At 40.7% G+C, this 17,721-nt stretch overlaps 1 protein-coding gene across 2 annotated transcripts; it reads right to left on the reverse strand.

Annotated features, from left to right (window-relative positions):
- Positions 1 to 839: 839 nt before the first annotated feature.
- On the reverse strand, positions 840 to 14,464 carry fam212b (family with sequence similarity 212 member B). Of its 2 annotated transcripts, none has more exons than XM_004068774.4 (2): positions 14,034 to 14,464; positions 840 to 4,038 (listed from the first exon to the last, which is right to left on the reverse strand). In XM_004068774.4, exons 1-2 carry the CDS (start codon positions 14,103 to 14,105, stop codon positions 2,800 to 2,802), a joined length of 1,311 nt encoding a protein of 436 aa, XP_004068822.1. In that variant the 5' UTR covers positions 14,106 to 14,464; the 3' UTR covers positions 840 to 2,799. The 2 variants fall into 2 exon arrangements, with proteins under 2 accessions (XP_004068822.1, XP_020558858.1); XM_020703199.2 differs by lacking the exon at positions 14,034 to 14,464 and adding an exon at positions 5,485 to 5,908.
- Between the last annotated feature and the right edge of the window lie 3,257 nt (positions 14,465 to 17,721).

The raw sequence follows: 17,721 nt of genomic DNA on the forward strand, positions 1-17,721 counted from the left end.
TGGTCACATACATTAAAACATGTATTTTTAATGTTATTGATCCATTAAAACATACATATTTAATTCCAAGACAAAATGTTTATGTATTTTTTTTAATTATTAAATGTTTTACAATGTGTGAAGCCATACATTTTAGTTTCTACAAATCACAGAGGAATTAAAACTGGATTGACAGATGTGGTTTTAACTGTATCTCCTAAAAAGCTCTATGTACAAAATGGGTGTCCACTGAATGTGTGCTAAAAGTTAAAGTTCAATCAGGGACTCAGATATGATAGTAATGCTTGATTGTGTTCCTTTTAATTAACAGAAGTGCCAACCATTGGAAAATTGATCATGGAGGAAAAATGTGTTTCTTGTTGGAATTCAATGACACCAAATCTTTCATTTATCGAAATAAAGCTGTAAAAGAAAAAAGCCTGCAGCAAGATGCACTGCTTTGGCATTTCGCTCCAAGCCTCTCCCAACTGTACAGATGCACTAGTATACCCCTTGTGCTATCTTAGATGACCCCATACTTACTTTGATGTGTTATCCCTACCATGACAAAGGTGGATAAAGGTGGAAAGACTTCATGTAATCCATGGACACCAGTGAAGATCACAAATCATTGAAGAAAAAAGGTTCAGCCAGTTTGAACAGCACGGGCTTTACGAAGTTTCTTGAGTCTACTTTTAGCACGTTCTCAAATGCCCAGTGTGCACGTAGCTTCAGATATTTGTTGAAGTCTTCTTCATGGTTCTACATCGTACTTTTTTGTTTTGCACTTACACGTGTTGTGTGTTCAAAGTGAATACAGACTACAACTTGACAGCCATTTTCAGTGAGGAGACAGAATATTTCTTTCTTTGTAAAGAGATTTAATTTACAAAGAGTCATCGACAGTTTTACAGTGCACATGTCATAAAAACTACTAAAGGTTTGCAGAACCCTAATGAAAAACATCCACAATGGTGCAGGAAACTACACTTAAGTGACAGATTCAATTGAAAAAAACAGAAATAACTGTGGCTTGACTGTGTCAACTCCATATGTGTGTGTTTGTGTGGAACCTCTGAACATGCAGAAAGTGTTGACCTGAATACTGACATGGCACCATGTGCATCAGCTGGCCAAGACATTAAAAGAGATCCGCGGCCTAACCCCTTGCTGGCTGGGTTTGTTCATCCGGAACAGCATTAAGGATGTTATGGAATGCATTTTTAAAATGAGTTCAGAGATTGTTCTTGCATAAGAGTGGTCTTCTTTCAGACACAAAGCATTCTGGGTGACAGTGGGCAGTGTTGCTTGCTATCCTGAGAAAGTGGCGTTGACTTTAGCTGGTATTGTGCTGTTTGTGTTAAATTAACCAGATTATTAGAAGAAATAAATAACTGCCCTGGCATTATTTTTTTAAATAAAGGACTGTTATTTTGACATATTCATTTGTACAAAATTGATGAATACCTTGCCATGGGATCTCCAAAAAATGAAAATATTACTCACGTTTGGTTGATGAAAAATATACACAAAGCTCTGTACAAACATGTTAACTGAATTCTGAATAAAAAAATCCCTGTCCATTTCCCCAAATGTGTCATTTCAGCTGTATCACCACCTTGTTCAGTAATAATCTCCCTATATATACATAGTCTCCAGTGTTATCCTCCTAATCCTGCATTCAAAGCTCTTTTTGAACGTTTGTACTGCTTCAAACATGCTTTGTGTAATAAATGTACGCCAGATGGCGGTCAGTTAGTCTGTACCCATGATGAGCAGCTCCATGTTAACCCCTGCCCCTGTCTGCACAGCAACAACCTCAGAGGACTTACAGTTGTTTCCCCATTTGCCGTGACCACATGGCAGAGAGGACAGCATTTCACTCATTGTAGTAAGCACTATAATACTCATGGACACTCTGTTGTTGCTGAGTCTGAACCAATCAATATTTAAAATCTATTTAACAAGTTTTCTGATTAAATTAACCTTTTTTCTGTTAATTAACAAAATAAAAAAACAACAACAGGCAAACAAGCAGTTAAATTAAAAGAAAGAAACATTGGGCTTAGTTTTTCTTTCAATGAGGAATTTTTGACAGCAAAAGAAAGCATAGATTGCATATATTTACTTACACAATTGCTGCATATATGGATAAATTATGGCAGCTTTAACGCTTTATTTCCTGAGCAAATGGATTGAGATGAGTCCAGTTAAACCTGAGTCTCTGAGACTTTTGGAAACTCTAAAAAGATTACAAAGGTTTGGTGGCAGTGTGCTCTGAAACAGCCTCAATCTGTTCCCACGTACTTAACACTTGCTAGCAACAGTTGGGTGAATTGTACACACGAAAACATAAAAATGCAGAGAAGTAAGAGTAATCTGTCATGCCTTGTTGCACATTAGTTTAAAATTGTTGATATTTGATCAAAATTGATCAAAAACTGACCATTTATGGTACCACAACAACCAAGCACTCCTGTAGTTTCTCTTTATGTGTGCAGGAACTTGAATATAGGTCTTGCAGCATCAATTCAAAATATTTGAAACAACAATAACAGAAACACATGATCACATGCTGCACTCATACACATGATAAACAAAGTCCAGCATTTGGGACCGATGGACAAAACCACGATCAGATAACTTCTCAGTCCCCGGAGGACCATGTGGTGAGTGCCAAGTTCAGCGTTTCCTTTTGGAAGGTAATTGTACCCGAGACTTTCCACTCATTCATCCATTCACTTCTTTTTTTCACGCCCTCAACTGACCAGCACCTGCCAGTTTGACACAAGTGACAGTCTTCTGGCTGAGGACTCCCTCCTACACCCACACAGCTGTGTTATAGTCAAACAAGGGCTGCATTTTCTCCAAGCCAGTGTCTGGCTGTCTCCTGTCTAAATAAATCCCTGTGAATGGCTGTTGCTGGAATTGGGGAAAGAGTTGAAGGTGGCTGCTCCTCTCAGGACATGGCCTGCCTTTGCCCTGCTGCCCGTTTGCCCAGAAAGGCAAATAAAAGCTGCCTTTTGAATTTTTTGGAGCCACTTTCTTTGGTCGTTTAAAAATATCCCCCTCTTGAAGCTCGGGAGCCACCCAGCCCGGTCTCTCCTTGAGGAGTTTGTCCCTGTCCGGCCGGACGCTGCGCAGGAACTTCTTGAAGATGTTGGTGGTGAGGGAGAACTTCTTGCAGATCTCTTGTGAGCGGCTCAGCCGTAGGGGGTGTGCAGGCGTGTCTGGTCTATCCACGCTGCCTTCTAATGTCCTCTCATCTCTCCTTTTTCTCCATTCTTTGTTTTTTCCTTCCTCTCGTTCCACCTCAGGCAAGTCCAACCAGTTGCCTACGAGGTCTGCAAACACGTTGTCACCTAGCACCAAGGGCTGACGGTTGCGACTGCGGCTCATGAGAGAAGACGTCCAGTCACTGCCATCATCTGCACTGTCCTGAGAGTAGTCGCTGTCCAAGGAAGGACCTTCTCTGGAGAGGCTGTAGAGGATTCCCGGCAGGTCCATCACCTGCGCTGCCCGAGGAGTCTTTGAATGAAGGTAAGGTTCTGGTGGCGGGTTTCCAACAACTGGTCCACAGAAGTCCACCTGGGGAGCTGTGTATCCTGACCACCTTCTGGGTATTGACTCCAGGTCATTCTCACTTCTTGAATTTCTTGCACTTCTTGGACTTGCTTCACTCTCAGACTCACTCTCTAGACTGGATGTTGAAGAAGACGAGGTTTCCAGGCTGCTCCTGCTTTGAGAAGAAATCTCATCACCTCTGCTTGAGGAGTTTGGGCTGTCCACAGACAGCCTTGGTCTTAGCATTGGAGATGGGCTGGGCTCATCCATCATTGTTTGTCTCAAACTTGAGCTGCGTTCCTCTGCTGAAGCTGCAGCTCGTGTGTGAGAAGGAGCTGCAGGAGCTGGATGCGGCATTCCTCTGTTAATGGGTCGTCCTGAAATGTCGAGGCTTTCCAGAGCGGTTTGGACCTGAAGGAGCTTGAGTTCCTGGAGGGCTCCCATCATCGAATTCATCTGTGCATGGAGGCCATCTCCAGCTTCTTTCATGGACAACTGCAAGTAGAGAAAAAAAAAGCCCAATAAGTCCCCAAACTGACTAAGTCATTGATCCGCAGCATAATCCATCTCCTCTAATTAAAAGTAATCAACTCGCTTCCATCTTTTTATGATGTAAAATCAGAAATCACCCAACATCGATTAAGAACATTATGAGTATAAATTCATTAAAGCAATTTATAGAAGTAACTGACTTCTACCTGAAATGGTAAAACATTCTGTGGTTCTTTTATGGGTATCAGGCTGTGCACTTTGGTTAACTCCAAGGTCATGTGATCTAGTTTGGATAACAAACAGGTTTCCCATATGGTCAGCGTATGAAAGGACCCGAGTGACAGCTGTACAGCAGGCTGTTTTAAAAAAAAATCTAACTTCTTCCTCCCTTCTTCAATTTTCTATTTTCTTTTTTTGGTCTGTGTTTTCACTCATCTCCAACACGCTCAGCATGTATCCATTGCTTTCTCTTGGTTCTTCTCTATTCAGGAGCCAGTGTCAAATGGCTCGGACTAACTGATTCCAGGTGAGAGAGGAAATCCAAAACGCTGCTTCCTGATTTGTGTCTCCTCTTGGAGGAGTAGGCCTTTCCCTTGTTCTACATGTTCTTTAAAGTCCCACTCCGATCGTCTTTTGATCTATCCTAAAAGCGTTACCAGTGGCCTTTTAAACATGATTATGCTGTTGTTAGCCAAAATTGAAAAACCTCCGTTGTTTTCTAGTATATAGTTTTTGCAGAGCAGGAGGAGTTGGACAGAAATTTTCCTCTGTGGGCAGGACAGTTGGTGCAGAGGCCTTCCCCCGTTTTTCCTCATCCCTTTGTTTATGCTCTCTCCCTCCATCTTACAGCCCCTCAACTCCAACATAACATTTAAAGTGCAAGAACAATGGTGAACAATGTTGTCCAGCCGTACAGTTTTGAGCCAGATAGCAGCTCAGATGAGGAAAACAAAGGATCTATTTGTCTGCAAGTGGATGCATCTGAATGGAGCGGAGCAGGGTGCTTGTGGCTTGCTGTTGTAGGTTTTACATCACATCCTCAAACTTTTTTTTAAACAAAAGGTTTCCGGCTACTGCTGATTTACAATGATTTGAATAAAGAAGTAATCCATGTCCTCCATTATGAGAAAAATGCTGAAAGAACATATTAAAAACACCAAAAAAACAATTTTCATTGGAATGGGTCTTCAAGAATTTGCAAAGGTACATTTTAAAGGTAGTAAATCTATAATAATTCTATAATTATTATATCCCTATGAAAAAACAAGATTTCTGTGGGAAATGTAACGGAAGCACACAGGTAACGGTTAAGAAAAAAAAAAGTTCAACAGTTAAATTACCGCCCTAATAGACCAAATCAAAATGGAACATTTATATCAAAACAAGCTTGGAATCAGAAATTATATCTGGCACCTATTTTATGGTGAAATGCAAAATCCCTAATCTTACCTTCTGAAAACACGAGTCTCAGGGGTCTCTGTCTGCACCTCTGCTATGGTTCACTTACACTCTACCAGCCTTCCACTTTCAAACCAATCCGTCTGACTCCTATATGTACCCCCTCCAATGGGGGGTCATCACTGCACCTGACAGCCAATCAGCACTGGCCTGCTAGATTATAATCCCCACACAAGGGTGGGGGTAACGGCGGTAGGGGGAGGCTCGCTGATGCGGAGACAGACTGACAATGAGAAAGGGTAGAAGCAAAGCAGCAAGAGGAGCGGGGAGAGTCAGTTGGAAGTGCAGGGATGGTGGGTGGAGACAAGGGGGGGAACCTCACCATATGTTTGGATGTCAAAGAGAAAACTGTTGATAGATTTAATTATGGATGACAATGTTAGAACAAAAGTGGGAGGTGTGTGTGGGAGCAAAAACACCAGGTTGTGATACGTAATCTTCAGGGAGGGGGGAGGAGGGGGGATGTGCTGACCCTGGGTGGGAAAAGTGACAGCGTCGCACAACTGACAGTGCAGCATCTGAAACCATGGGATCCATACACAACTCTAAAGAGAGGATTACTGATGCAAAGTGTGCATCTACGTGGGAAAATACACACATGCAACCAAAATTTTTTAGAAAACACAATTTCCCCACACAATCCAGCTTCTATAACCTAAATGTGTGGAAACTATATGAATTTGATCAATTAAGTCACAAAACAAACATATTGAGAAGAAAAAAAAAACAAAATAAAACCCACCGATCACAATTTTTTGTATTATTTTGAACAACTGTAACATCCTGGCACATGAACCTTCCTTGACACTTACACAGGGTTAAACACTTTGTCTGTCTGACATATGGCTGAGTGGGAGCATAAAGGCATGAATAACCAGGAAGATCAGGTGATAAGGCTATCAGCACACATGCTGGGAACAAAAGCCTAACAGCTCCCTGCTGGCACTGGAAATTAGGCAGTGATGGCACTGGTAATTAAAGCAATCAGGTTGTCCCCCGTCTTTTTGCCTTCCACATATGGTTGACTTCCTTAGTTGTTAATTGTATGTGTCCTGATATAAGCTGTAAAGAAGAATATGATCAGGAATTTTCTCTTTTCTGTGCCAATGCTATGTTCACACTGGGCACTAAACGTGCATTGTTGAACACACATTTAGCCAATGATGTTCACACATAACAAGCATGGAGGGGCTTCTTCTTCTTCTACTGTTTACTACTCTTCCACCTTCTTTCTCTTTCAGCTTTTCCCATCAGGGGTCACCACAGCAAAACAACCTCTCTTTCGAGGATGAGTCACATGGTTAACTATGTTTTACGCCGGATGCCCTTCCTGACACAACCCTCTCAATTTATCCAAGTTTGAGACCAGCACAGAAGCAGAGAAGGGAATAGGGAGCAGCCTGGATTCGAACCCTGGTTTCACGGACGGAAGGCCCCGCAAACCAGCACGAACTAAACTACTCTTCCACCTACAGTTGGAAAAGGCTTGGTGCAAAATGTGGAAGAGGTGCAAATCTTGTGAATCTTGCTCCAGGTGTTTTCTTTCACAGCTCTATTCCGATATATACAAGACTTGGTGTTATCGTCAGACAGTGTGTCTATATTTCTGTAACCCCCCCCCCCCCCCCCCCCAAGTATTTTCCTGCATTCTGACTTTTACTTCACTCTGAGCTGCAGGTGAAATCTCCTTCACTTCTGTATATTTTGGAAATATTATATGAAAGAAGTCTTATGCAATCTGTAGAAACTGTGCGTATTTATACATGGAAAAACCCGTAACAACTTCAGCACTGCCTCTATATACAGATGCTACCCATCACCAAATGAAACTAAGTTATTTATCTTCTTACACTGAGGAAAACACAGACTCTGTAGTCAATGGTTAGTCCAACTAACTCCAGGCAGTCCAGCACTGCCATTTACAAGCGGAACCTTTTAGCCTAAATATGTCACGCCTCTCAACTTGCATTTTGCCATTTATGAAGGAGGCCTCAAAGGTGACTTTAAACAAATGCCTTCTGGAAATTCCCAGATTAGAAAACAAAAAAGCAGAAAACCTGACGTCTGATGCGTGAATCATCCGAGGGCCTCATTAGGACAAAGACACAGAGGACACAGACCTAGCAAACATGACTCAGGTGGCATGAGGTGTTTGCACAGACATACTGAGCTCAGACCTGAACTAAGAAATATGAGGGAACTTGGATACAAATAAAACTGCACAGAATGGAAATACTTCCCAGAAGAATCAGTATTTTTATACAACCAAATATTCTCATCTAACTTAAGCTTCAAGTATTTTTATCTGGTTTGATTTTAATTTTAAATGAAAAGGTCAAGAAAAGAAATATTAAAGTGCAAGAAAGACAATGCATTGTCTCCAGTCCCTACCCTCTTCTTTCACCACTATTTTTTCTGGCTGTAGAACCAGCCAAACATGCACATTACCTATCAAAGATGGACTACTTCAGCGTTTAATAACAAGGCTGGCAGAATCAAATTAAGGCTTAATGGAAACTTGTTCAGGTCTTCTGGGTGTTAAAAAAGAAAGAATTTGATTGGATTGGATTTTACGGTGCATCTAGTTTACAAACACATTCAAGAAGGGATTTGATTAAACTATTCTATAAATAAATCAATGCTCCTCCGCTGCTGTGTGTTGAAATATACATCTGTGCCTTAATGTCACGTCTGTCAGTGATGAAGAAAAAAACCAATGGCTGAGTGAACACAGAGCGAACACATCCATGCATGCAAAAATTGTCCATGAAGCAGACGGTTTCTTTATGTGTGCTTTTGTGTTGAATTTACTGATCTGGTGTAAAATTAAGAGAAATGTAAACACACAAATCTAAAAGACTGCTCTTTTTGGTTTGGAAACATAGGATTTCACTGTTGTTGTTTGTTATTTGGTTGGAGGAAGGAGGAAAATCCAAGGTTATCAGAACCAAAAAGTCTTCCTGTCTGGAAGGCGTCGGCCAGTAGCTGCATATACAGTGCCCTCCCTCGTCCCTCCACCTGAATTCCTCATTAAAAATGAATGGTGGGGCTGTGTGGGTCAAGGACAGGAACGGAGCCTCTGTCCCCGGGACACAGAGAAGGTCTCTGTGTCTGGACTGCTGTGAACGGCAATGAACCTCACAATCAGTGGAGCAGCAGATCTGCCAAACAGTCATTAAAAGAAATGAGTTACTGTGCACAAGGCAATGAATGCTTCTTTGGTAAGGAACATTAATGTGGCGGCTGTTTGCTCCAAACTGCCCCCAGGGTCACACTCTGTAGCGGGGCAGATTTATCTTTAGCAAAAAAAAGCTGTGTGTCAAGTTCTGTGATTTTTTTTTTCTTCCTTTGATTTTCTTATTCATTAAAGCTTTCTTTTTAGATTTTTGGCTTAGTTTTAGGGTTTGTTCATGTGTTGAGAGACTGTAATTCATACAAATGGGATGAAAATTGTGTTTTTGGTATATTTAACATGTATGAGCTAGTGGGAGAGCACAAAAACAAATGGATGACGGGAAGTGGGGACGGGCTTATGCTGCACCAAAAGGTCCGTCCACAACTCAGAGGTGAATTTCTGATGAACTACTGCTGAAACTATGTCCAAGAAGGTGAAACTTTACTTTTTAAATTTAGGCTAAAACAGCATAATCATAATTGAAAGACCACTGGGAACCCTTTTAGAATAGATCTAAAGATGATTAGAGCGGGACTTTAACTTCCAACACAAGGTCACTCTGCTCTTTGCATTTACATTCAAATTTGACACATATTTGTAAGTTTTGATGAGAGATGTGTTGTTTTATCTGATTTTAAATGGAGTTAATCGAGGCATGCCTGCCAGTGCATTGTCCCAAATGTCACATATGTTTTTTTCCCACAAACTTTAGCAGTAGCTACATGTGACTTTGGGTGCTTTTTCCTTCAAAATAATTATAATCACTGTTATCTTTCAGGAGTACCTAGCACAAAGGGAAGTCTTGTTTCCAGAGTGATTGCTAGTTTTTTTTCTGATCGAATGAGAAATATCTCAAAGGGCAGTCGATTAACAGTGAAAGTAACTCAGAGATCAGAGGATAAACAACAAATTACGTCAACCTCCTCTTTAAAACCGAGTCATTTAGACCCAATCGTTCCCAGCATCTAGAACCTGCTCTCCGGCAAAGACTCCCTGACGCCCTTTTTCAGAGACAGGGAGGTGGTTTAATCACTCATTTCCTGCAAGAACTCATTTGTGCAATCAGAAAGGATGCTGGCTGCTGCTGTGGGAGGCACAAGACGATTACCGTCCATATCATCTTCTTTGGCAGATCTATGGAGACAGTGTCAGATCTGTTGTCTTTCTGGCCACAAATCTCCTTTGGAAGCAGTAGCTCCTATATGTAAATGGTGTGAGAGTTGACGTCAGCGTCTTGTGTGTGGGCTGCGGACGTCAGACTCTTTGGCCCACTCTCACATTGGAATCGGTGTAAAGTAGAAGAGTCACTTCTTGACAGAAGTGGTGGTGACTGCTGAGAAGGGATGAGATGAGCAGCATACATGCTGTGCACCTTTTCTTTTTATGGAAAAGCATGGGATGCACTGCAAAAACAGGCCCTATAAAAATGGGCTAAAAATTCCTAAAATCTGAAATGTTTTCTTTAAACAAGCAAAATAAATAAAAAAAATACTCCAATTGAGTTAAAAGATATTACCAAGAATTCTTATTTTAAGAAAGAATTTGCAGTCACTATGACATTTTCTTAAACGACGATTTTGCTGTTGAAAACCCTATTATTTTTATTGCAAAACAGGAAAAAAAAATTTGGGGGGAAAATAAATTGTTTTTTACTTAATAAGATTTAGTTTTAATAGTGTTTTCTGTATGAATTTTCTAATTGTAAGGAACTGAAAACAGGAAATATTCAGCTTGAAAGAAACCATAGGAAGAAATGACAGAAATTAGCTTTCTAATTTAAATCTCTTGCATATACTGTATATATACATACATTTTAACACATTTTTTTGGGCAAGCTGCAGATTTTTACTGCTGTGGGTTGATTCCTGCAATTTTGAGAGGGACCTGGATGCAGACAAGACATCACTGAAGTGGAAATTGTGGAGGGACTTCTGGTTGCGGTTGAGGACCTCTGAACATGGATGTCTGCAGCCAGGTCCTTTTGGCTATTTTCACTGATTGTTTTTCAAAATCGAACTGCTTGTCTTGCAACAAAATGTTCTGGTGAGTGTATAACTATGATACTAACTGAAGTAATATTTCTTAGTGAACGTATGGTCGGAGCTGCAGCAGCATGCACCGTTTGTGTTTGCCAACTGTAAAATGTGTGCAGGTCCACGGTTTCAAGCAGGCTTTGTCGCAGGTTTGCGGCTCCATCTCAAACACAATGATCACCCACATAAACCCTGCAGCTGCCTTTAAGCCTTGGGCCAATTTTAGCTGAAGGGAAGGAAGGGCTGTTTGGAGAACAGGAGCAGCGAGGGAGGCTTAAAACAAATGAGCTCAAAGTTGAACCGCTGCTGTGTTTTGTAATTTCTATTCCAGTGTTCAGAGATAGGGGAATAATATGAAACTCTTTGGAGGGTCGGACTCTTGTGTGTTTTTCCTGGGGATTTCATGACTTCATGTTTACAGGCTTCGGCGTTGAATTCCTCAGTGACAGCTGGGTTTGAAATTCCCCTCAGGTGTGAAAGTAATAAAGAAGCTCTGCTGAAGTGAGATCAGTCTGCTGCTATCAAAAGATCTGTGCGGGTTTCACTGTCTGAAACGCAGGTGTGAGCCCCACTTCCAGACGTGAGTCAAAGGCACGTCTGTGATTGTATTTTCAGCTTCAAGTAGGCAGGAAGAGCTTAAGCTTTCTTTTTGCTCGACTCTTTGTCTGTTGCAAAAATCATGAGTCACCAATATGCTATAAAAATACTCTATTGTTGCCATCACAGTACCAAGATTTCCATAAAGCACTGTTTAAACAGGAAGCAAATTCATGTTGACAGACTCCTGAGAAACACCGGAAAGACATAAACGGAGAACGTGCTTCTGAACTTGTCTGTCAGCGGCAAATTTCTGCAGTGCTGGATGTGGTCAGCAGTTAACACAGAGGCATGAGCCTCTGTCTGCCAGCTACAAAGTATCGGCACAAACCTGAAATTTCACCACATGTCCATTTTGTATTACTTTTGATTAGTTATTTCTAATATCTTATGCAAGTTTTAAATGAAATGTAGAAGTTATAATCTTATTTCAACACAAATTAAATAATTTTCACTATAGGTTGACCCACTGCTTCGGACAGTTCACATAAATAAATGCAGCAAAGGATGAGTGTTCCAGACTCCGTAAAATGCTGCTCAAATCTTTCATTTTAAATGTATTTCTATATCTCTTTACATTTTTTTTCTAAATTTTTTTGTCCGCACATTTGATATTTTTCCATTACTATTAAAATTTGACCTCTTTCTTGGCCACCCACATCAGGTTTAGTCCTCATTTTACACAAGAGCTACAGAAAAATGTTATCTTCTGCAGAGACAAGTAAACCAGACAGAAAAAGATAAATGGTTACACAAGATCTAGCATGATTTTGGAGTCTGCAGTAAATAAACTGAAATTGCCTCTTTTTAAACATAAACTCTGCAGTGAGATTCCTGGCTTCTTTTTTGGTCCTAACACAGAAGCACTATGGATGGTACTTCTACAACTTTTTGACCTCATTTAGGGTCAACAGAGCACATTTATGTGTTTCCAGTATGGATTTTTTTATATAGACATCTCGTAGATTCATAGACAATTCATAGATTAAAGACCCACTCAATGAAAAATATGTTTTTGGTGACTTTAACATGTTCTTGTGCTGTTTTTCTGATAGTGGAAGAGACACTGTATATATATATATATATATAAAATAACTTTAAAGAGTATTTCTTTATTCAAATTGTTGTGAATCAGGAGCATCAGAAAAAAAGCTGTTGAAAAAAGCTTGTGGCTGTGACATAGAAGCTACAATTGGCAGGCTACAAATTTTCTGCTTTACTCTATTCTGATGCATCCACTTGCAGATATATAGATCTGTGTACGTCTTTGTTTTCCTTGTCTAAGTTGACATCTGGATCAAAACTGTACAGCAGGATAGCTCTAAAATTGCTCGCCATTTTTGTTGCACCGCTAATGTTTGGTTGTGGTTGTGAGAGGCTGTAAGTTAATGGGAGAGCCTGTGAGCAGATGGATGACAGGGAATGAAGACAGGCTTACTCCGCATTAATGGCCCCACCCACAACTCAGAGGTGAATTTCTAATGAACTGCTGCTGCTCTGCAGAAACTATGTCCTAGACAACGACCGGTTTTTCGATTTTGACAAAAAAATGGCATTATCGTAATTAAAAGACCACTGGGAACGCTTTTACAATTTATCAAAAGATGATTGGAATGAGACATTAAGTAACACAAAGAAAAATAAATGTCTGCTAGTCTGATTACCAAAGTCCTAAAACAATTTTAGCCAAAATACGTTTGTTGGATGTATGTCATTATGAATTAGACCAACACAAGCAAAACAAGATGTGCTCCTTTAAAGTGCATCAAACAGAAGCTGTGATCTCTGCATGACAGCTGTAACTTGCTTGATAAATGCCGGGATGTCTGCTACAGCATCTACCCATCTCCTGTGAGTACAGGATGAAAATCATCACAGAAGAAAGAAAACTGACAGCATTGGAACATGGACTGCTTCGCCTCTGAACAGACTGAGCCCCACAGGATGCACACACAAAGACACCGCCTTGGCTTTCTAAATGGCATCTGCTCTCAGTTCTCCTGTTTGATCCTCTGCATGGCGGGACACTTTATCTGTAATGTTACTAAACTCCAAGGTGGCAGCCACAACACAGCACGTCCTCTTGGCATCGGCATTAAGTCCTCTAAAACTCTGAGAGCCACTCCAGACACGTGGCCAATTTGGAGCAGCCATTCATGAAGTCAGATTATGCTGCGAAAGCGCAGCCTTGCAAAGGTTTTTCTGTGGCTGGACAGAGGGATGGGGGGGGGGGGGGGGGGGGGGGGTCAGTCTGCTTTGAAAATGATTCCAAGAGGAGCCTGAGCCAGAAAAAATGGCTCTTGTAAATCTGTCGTTCTGGCCACGAGGGTCCAGGTTACACTTGATTTATTTCAACACCTCAAAATGGAAGAACTGAAGGTAAAGAATGAACAATTAATCATTATTTATAGGTTCACATAATAATAATGATAATAATAATAAAAAAACCTACAAAACTAATATATTAACAAATTTAAATGTGATAAATCTGGAAGGAAGATGGAAAAACCGGACAAGACCATCTGACAGAGAAGATGTGAAGCTTAGAGAGCTTAAACATCTGTCCCAAATGCCGGACAGAGTAGAACCTATCTCTGCATGCTATTTTCTTTTTAGCTGAAAGCTAGATACATGAGGGTAGAAAAAGAAATATTATGATGTTATTGCATGAAATTATGAAAGCAGCCTCCCTCATGTTTGCCTTCAATTGCAGGAGTAGCACAACGTGGACTCACCAGTTCCAGCTTTAGTCGCCTCAAACACGAGTCCATGTTTCTGGATTCTAGTTTGTAGAGACGCTGCTCCATATTTTTCTAGTGATCTGAATTCAGAGGAGACCCTTCAGCACCACATGGCTTTAAAGGTTTCCTCCAGGACAGAGGTGCGCGGGGATGTGCGCTCTCACGCAGAGCTGGAAAGAAATTGACTGTTGGATGTGCGCAAACCCTGCTGAGGAATGCGCGCAGCGCTTGTCCTGATGACGAAAACGTGTTTACTACAACAGATGAATAATCAGCTCCGTTCCGTGGCAGCATCCGCGCGGCTGCTGTTGGCACACTGATGGTGCGCGCGCGTCATGCTCCTGTTTTCCTCCTCCTCCTTTTTTTGTTGCTATTTTATCATTCGAGACCAGCGCTTACGCTGTCCATCCAATTTCCTCCAATGAGCGAGCCTCTTGTGGCCGCCTGGGTTTTATTCGGTTCAGGACTGAAGTGAATTTAGATTCCCAGAACAGTCCTGAGAGGGAAAAACAAAAACTGAACTGATTCATTACAAAATAAAATACAATTGTGTCTAGACCGTTAATAGAGCTGCAGAAACCAACAACATACAATCTTAGCCTCCTCTTCTGACAGCGCAAGATATTTCCAGGAGGGTAATGAAAGAACCCACCGGGACAGTTTCCTGCCAGTTTGCGTGGAAGAGGGAAGCACCTGCTCCAGAGCTTGTTTTTCCTCTTACTTGAATCTGAACTCATGTTGGCAAAAAGGAAGGAACAATTCCGTCTTCCATACTGTTAATGCAAAAGCTGTTTCTTCCTCCTTAACATGAAATGTGCAGAATGTCTTACTTTATGTTTCCCCAGTGCACAAGGAATGTCAGAGGTTCTGCTTTTGGTGGCTGTGCTTTATGTTTTATTTATAGCACCTCCCCTGATCAGACCTTGTGGTCTAAAAGTATATATATATGTCAGCTCCTATCAGTTTTTGGAAGTTTTTTCAGATCAGGGAGATCTTTGGCTGAGGGTCAGTAGCCTTGTGACCCCTGACCTGCTTTTTGTTGTTTTATAAGTAATGCTGGTGAACCTGACAAACACAATTAAAAAATATGACAATAAATTATGACTTCACGGTTAGACACTTTTTTACATTTGAATACTTTTTTCTTGATAGTGTCATCCTTGGAATTACATTTATTTATGTAAAACAGTAAAAGTCTGCAAAAACGTTTTTTTTAATTGGATCTGTGTTAGAACACTTTTTGTTCATAGGCGAGCTTCTGAGCTTGTTATTTCACTGTGGTGCAAAAAATATCTCTGGGAGCATGAATCTACCAAATAGCCCATAGGTTTCCTCTGTTTTTTGCAGCATTTATGTAAGACGGTAAATTGGGGTGGGAGAGGGGCTCAAAAGATGCAAGTTTTATAAATTTTGAAAAAGTGGTTGGCGCTCTTGCCTGACAGCAAGAAGGCCCCCGGTTCAAGTCCCCGTTGGGGGACGTGAAACAGAACACCAGTGGGGGACCTTTCTGTGTGGAGTTAGCATGTTCTCCTCGTGCATGCATGGGTTTTCTCCGGTGACTCCGGCTTCCTCCCACCGTCCATAAACATGCATCATATAGGTTCATTAGTCACTTAAATTGTCCATCAGTGTAAATGTGAGTGTGCGTGGGTGTGTGTTTATGGCCCTGCGACAGACTGGCGACCTGTCCAGGGTGTCCTCTGCCTTCGCCAAAGAGTGGCCGGGATAGGCTCTGGCAGCCCCGTGACCCTGAAAGGGAACAAACGGTATGGAAGAGAATATAAAAAAGTTGATGAACTCGGGTAACACCGAACAGCTGGACAGCACCGCACCCTTTAAGCACACAGTCCTTGAATTACAGCAAAGCTGCATGAAGTGGCAGATACTTTTCCAGATAAAGGAGGAAATCCAAACCACTTCACCCATTCTTACTTTGAACACTAATCCTCAGAGAAACTTTCCAAGCTCAGCAGTGGAAAAAGCAACAAAGGATAGCATATTTTTAATTGAGCAAATTCCATTTCTTTAAAAAAAAAACACAGTATATCTTTTTGAAACACTTCGACTAGTTTTTGTGGTTTATGTATTTTTTTGCAGCAGAATTCCTCAGCATTCTCCAGTGCTTTTTTATTTTTTACCTTTGACTATTTTTTTTTAAAATGTAGTTGTCATTATGACTGAAGGAGAATTCTCAGGTCCAATAAGATAAAGCAAATCTTTTGATTTATTCAGTGCTTTGAAAACATAACAATATTTTTAAAAACAAATTCAACTATAAGGTGATAACGTTAAAAAGGAAGCTACTCCCTACATTATAAGAAAAAGTGCCGACTCGTAACAATAAGCGTTTCCAGGCAGTTATTTCGAAAGTCTTTTCTCACTGTAACAAGCAAATCACTTAAGCCAGTTCATCTGAGATTCCATTTGATGGATTTTTACAAGTGAAAAAATTAGATGTGGATCTAATCAAAATCCCAGTTGGGATTCTAACCTGCAGCTGCTTCCTGTCAGCTGTCAGCATCTGCTGTGAATAAGGGCAGATTTCATCAGATCACTCAGCACTGAGACAAAAGGTCGCAAAGCAGCACCAACAACTGTCTGAGGACTCTTTTCTATATAATCCTAACGTGACTCAACAGCTATGACTTGTTGGATTTAAGTTATTTTTTTGTTGGATCGACAAGTGACTTAAAAAGAGACAAAACACCATAATCCCTGCTTTAAAACCAAACCTGCACTTTGTTTTGACTGTATTTTCATGGTTACCGTGCCACACCGTTGTCTGTGTTTTGGTTGTAACACATCCAGGCTGCCATCAAACTGAATGGAGGAGATTAAACTTGAGCTTTTGAGGCATGTCACAGGTCATCTGAGTTTGTTGTGAGCTCATTCATATCACAGGCAGAATAACACGTCGAACACTTGCTTAGGATTGTCACACAATACACACAATTCAATAATGAACATTTCTCGACTGGTTTTAGAAAGCAGGCTGTTGATTCATGTTCAGCCCACAGAATTACAATAAATGCAACGTCTGGACTCAGCCATGCCACGCAATGCCAATCAGTGAGAGCGGAAGGGGAAATTCAGCATAAAGCTGGGCGAGCATGCTGAAAGTTCATAATGTATGCATTAGTGTCAATAGGATTTCATGAGCAAGCATTTTTTTCTTTGACACTTCATGCCTTTTGGTGACAACAATGAAGTTCTTACTCATTATTTTAAAGATTCAGCAAAAACAAGACACAGTGTAACAATCCTATTGTTATGAAACATTGTGATGCATTTCTTGCATAAACTGTGAACTAGGAACATCAGACACTTCTACACAAACAGAGGAGGCTCATTAAGGTCTGTTTTTCAGCATTTAAAACATAAAGTGAAATCTGTTGTGGCACAAATAAACTAATCGGACATAATAAAATGCAAAATATTACAATTTGTAAACAATGCAACCCTGCATTTAAATATAAAGGACTCTAAAATGGTTATAGGATCACTGTACATTTAGTGACAGATGGTACCATTGATTGTTGCATAAATAAATTGTTTTGGGTTTTAGTGTCTATAATTGTGACCGGTAACATGTATGCAGTTGATAATTCAGAGATGCTGCACTGCCACCTAAAGGTTTGAGTGTCTCACCACAGAACCAGTGTTTTTGTAAAGCAAAAAGTTG

This window comes from Oryzias latipes, chromosome 5 (assembly GCF_002234675.1).
Source record: "Oryzias latipes chromosome 5, ASM223467v1".
In the NCBI taxonomy this organism is placed as follows: Eukaryota; Metazoa; Chordata; class Actinopteri; order Beloniformes; family Adrianichthyidae; genus Oryzias; species Oryzias latipes.